The following is a 3,548-nucleotide window of genomic DNA, read 5'->3' on the forward strand; positions in this document are numbered from 1 at the left end:
CAGCACAGGTAAAATGTCAAGGGGCAATTGTTAGGCCCAGATTAGCCTGGCCTGACCATAACCTGGCCTGACCTTACAAGGCTGACTAAAGAAGACGAAGACCGGACAATTCTAGCAATCAGCTTGCCTTATACTGGAAGAGAAGCCTGGTGGTAAGCACAGAATAGCCTGGCAGAGTATTAAAGCAGGCTAAATTAAGCTGAAGAAGAAGCAAAACGGTTATATAAATATACATATTCGTGTCCTATCTTCAAGGAAGACTAAGTCTACTTGTAAAACCATATTGCCCATGAACCTAGACGTGCAAAGGAAGAGGATCAATCAAATAAAGACGAGTCAACCGGATTAATAGGGAATATGCCCTATTAATCCGGTAACAGCTCCGACAAAAGAGAAGGACGTTGAAGACCAGTACAACGTTCATTTTTATGGCTATAAATACTGTAATTCTAGCATTGGCAAAGGCATTGATTATTCATTAGTGTGAAATTAGTCTATTACTTATCTTCTCGTCATTTTATTAGCATTCACTTACTTAAACAAAATCTATATTCAGCTTATCAAAATTATATAAACACTATTCTTTTCTCCTAGTCTATCCTTTTTATTCATTTACAACATACCAAACTTATAGAACTAGATACCCTGACTACTCTATAATTAAGCCGGATCCTTACAGGAAAATCCTGCTAAAACAACAGTATTATCTGTATGTACTAAAGTAGAATCAGAGTACTGTTATTCTGATATTACTGTACTATTATTGTAAAAGTAGAGAAACATGTTGATATTATTGTACTGTTATTCTGATATTATGCTACTATTGTTGTGATATTATTGTCTTTGTAGCGTGAAAAATATACGGTGATAAGAGAGTAGCATAAGATAAACACATTTAGTGTTATTTGTGATGTTATTGATTGTCGTCTGTTTCCCCTGCTTTGTTATCATCTTGTTATTGTCACATTACGCAATTTTGATCTCTCGCCCATACTCTTTGTTATTGTGATGTTATTGTGATTTTGTTGTCCTTTGAATGTACTCATTATATTAATTTTTATCGTGAGATCTTTCTCTTTGTGTCTATTGTTGAGGACAATGCGGTCTTAACTATTGGGGATTCTTCTAATAACAATATATACACCAGTGACTGTTGCTCGACGAAGAAAACGATGAGTTTGTTCCAACTCTTCATTACAAAGCAGTACAAGGGGACCGAGCGTGGGTAAGGACTGTTGAGAGTGATTTCACGCCTAAACGTGGCATGTTCTTTCTTACCTTGAACGATGCAGTACAGTTCTACAGCATATATGCACTGGCTTGCGGATTTGATGTGAGAAAGTACACAAATGCGAAGTATAAGGGGGGCGTCAGCGTCAAATCACTGGTCTGTAACAGACAGGGGTATAGGGATATGAAAAGAAAACTGCGACTTGAAGCAACAAATCACGAAGCCGGTAATTTGGGTACAGTAGAAAACAAAGAGCGGAATTAGACGACCAAAGAAGCATGCTCTGACAAGGTGTGGCTGCAAGGCGCACATGAGGTTGAGAACCTGTGACAAAACAGACGACAGACCGGCTGGGTTTATTGTGGATGTCTTTGTTGACGTTCACAATCACTCTCTTTACTCGGTCAAAAACAGGGAGTTCCAGAAGCTCTCAAGGGACGTCCATGACTACATTAAGAGGACCATTATTGATCATACTAAGCTCAACATAGGTCCAACATTGAGCTTCAGAATTCTCAAGGAATACTCAAATGGTTATCAGAATATCGGTGCCACTTTGCTAGACTTCAAAAACTTCAAACGAAATATCAAGTGTTACATTGGGGATAACGATGCTAAAATGTTCATTGGGCATTTCAAAATGCTGGCTGAAACAAAGGGGTTCTATTTTGCTTATGATCAGGATGAGAACAAATGCTTGACGAAGGTTATTTGGGCTGATAAGGAAGGGATAAACAACTACAAGTTATATGGAGACACGATCTCGTTGGACCCTACTTATGGGACAAACAAATATTTCATGGTGTTTACTCCCTTCACCGGAATAGACCACAACAAGAAGACGGTGACTTTTGCAGCTGGGTTACTTGACTTCGAGAGTCAGCATTCATTTGAGTGGATTTTTAAAAAAATCCTCGAAGCAATGGGGCAGCAGCAACCTCAGTGTGTAATTACAGACCAGTGCCCTGGAATTAAAAAAAGTCTGCCCAAATGTCTTCAACCATTCTGTCCACAAGTACTGCATGTGACATATCATGCAGAAAATGCCTGAGAAAGTGGGAAAGGCAATCTGCAATGATACAGAATTTATGACCGACATAAATGCCGTTGTGTGGGATGTCGACCTCGAGCCACACGAATTTGAACAGAACTGGAAAACTGTTATTGAAGCCCATGGTATGGAAAGCAATCGGTGGTTGAAGTATGTCTTTGCAATCAGACAAAAGTGGATACCGACATACTTTCGGGATTTGCCTCTAGGATGTTTGTTGCGGACAACCCAGAGATCCGAAAGTTCAAACAGTTATTTCAAGCGGTTTGAAAGCCACTTTGGAACCCTCGTCGAGTTCTGGATGAGGTACAATTCCGCAATAGAGCAGCAACGGCATACACAAAGGAGGTTGGACACTGGCAACGAGCATAGTATGCTCGAGAAAGTAGGGCCGATGAAGGTAGAGATGCATGCCTCACTTGTCTACACGCATCCAATCTTTGCCGACTTTCAACACGAAGTCAAACATGCCATATGCAGCATGGGGGTCGGGGATTTTACAAGAGAAGGGACAGTGGAGTACCATGACGTTCGTGATGGACTGAAGCACAGAGACTTCCGAGTGGAATTTAACACCAAAACGAACGAGAGCAAATGTGCATGTAAGCTGTTTGAGAGGCATGGCATTGTTTGTCGGCATATACTGTGGGTGTGGAATGGTAGGCAGGTCCACAGGATACCTGACCCTTATATCCTTGCTCGATGGACAAAGAAATCCTACAAGCCAATTGTCCGAGATGAAGATGGAAAGGTGATAGAAGACATTGTGAAGGCGACATCAAGAAATTTGAGATGTCAAAGGTTTGTCTCAGAAATTTATGCAAGCTGTCGGGGTGATGGACAGTTATGCTACACTCAAACAGATGAAGCAACTTCAGAAAATCCTGACACAGTTCAGGGAGAACATCATAGGACCAAGTGAACCAAAGACTAAAAACCAGGAAATCGAGGCTCTTCTTGGCATCACAGCTTCCAATGATGTTGACCTCCGACCGCCAAACAAGGCCAAGAATAAGGGCAGTGGCAAAAGATTAAGGTCCTCCAAAGAAAAGGCCAAGACAAAGCAATAAAAGAGGAAGCGAAGATGCGGTAACCGCAAGAAGTGGGTGAACCACAACGGTAGAACTTGTACTCTTCCATTTCTTTGAAAGTCCCCCCTTCGATGACGATGATGAAGAAGAATCGAAAGCGAAGAGGTATGAATCGGACTAATACTCTCCTATTATTCTAATGTTTTCCTCTTATTCTGCTGTTATTCCCCTATTA

At 41.0% G+C, this 3,548-nt stretch overlaps 1 protein-coding gene across 1 annotated transcript; it reads left to right on the forward strand.

Moving 5' to 3' along the window:
• The first annotated feature begins 2,274 nt into the window (after window positions 1–2,274).
• Window positions 2,275–3,204, forward strand: LOC141600614 (protein FAR1-RELATED SEQUENCE 5-like). Its single transcript, XM_074420857.1, has one exon. The coding sequence runs from the start codon at window positions 2,275–2,277 to the stop codon at window positions 3,202–3,204; it is 930 nt and encodes a 309-aa protein (XP_074276958.1).
• The last annotated feature ends 344 nt before the right edge of the window (window positions 3,205–3,548 follow it).

The sequence above is a fragment of the Silene latifolia genome, chromosome 9 (genome assembly GCF_048544455.1).
Source record: "Silene latifolia isolate original U9 population chromosome 9, ASM4854445v1, whole genome shotgun sequence".
Classification (NCBI taxonomy): Eukaryota; Viridiplantae; Streptophyta; class Magnoliopsida; order Caryophyllales; family Caryophyllaceae; genus Silene; species Silene latifolia.

What these genes read in the sequence shown, in the direction of transcription:
- LOC141600614 (XM_074420857.1), top strand. Translation starts at nt 2,275, where the DNA reads ATGCCTGAGAAAGTGGGAAAGGCAATCTGCAATGATACAGAATTTATG.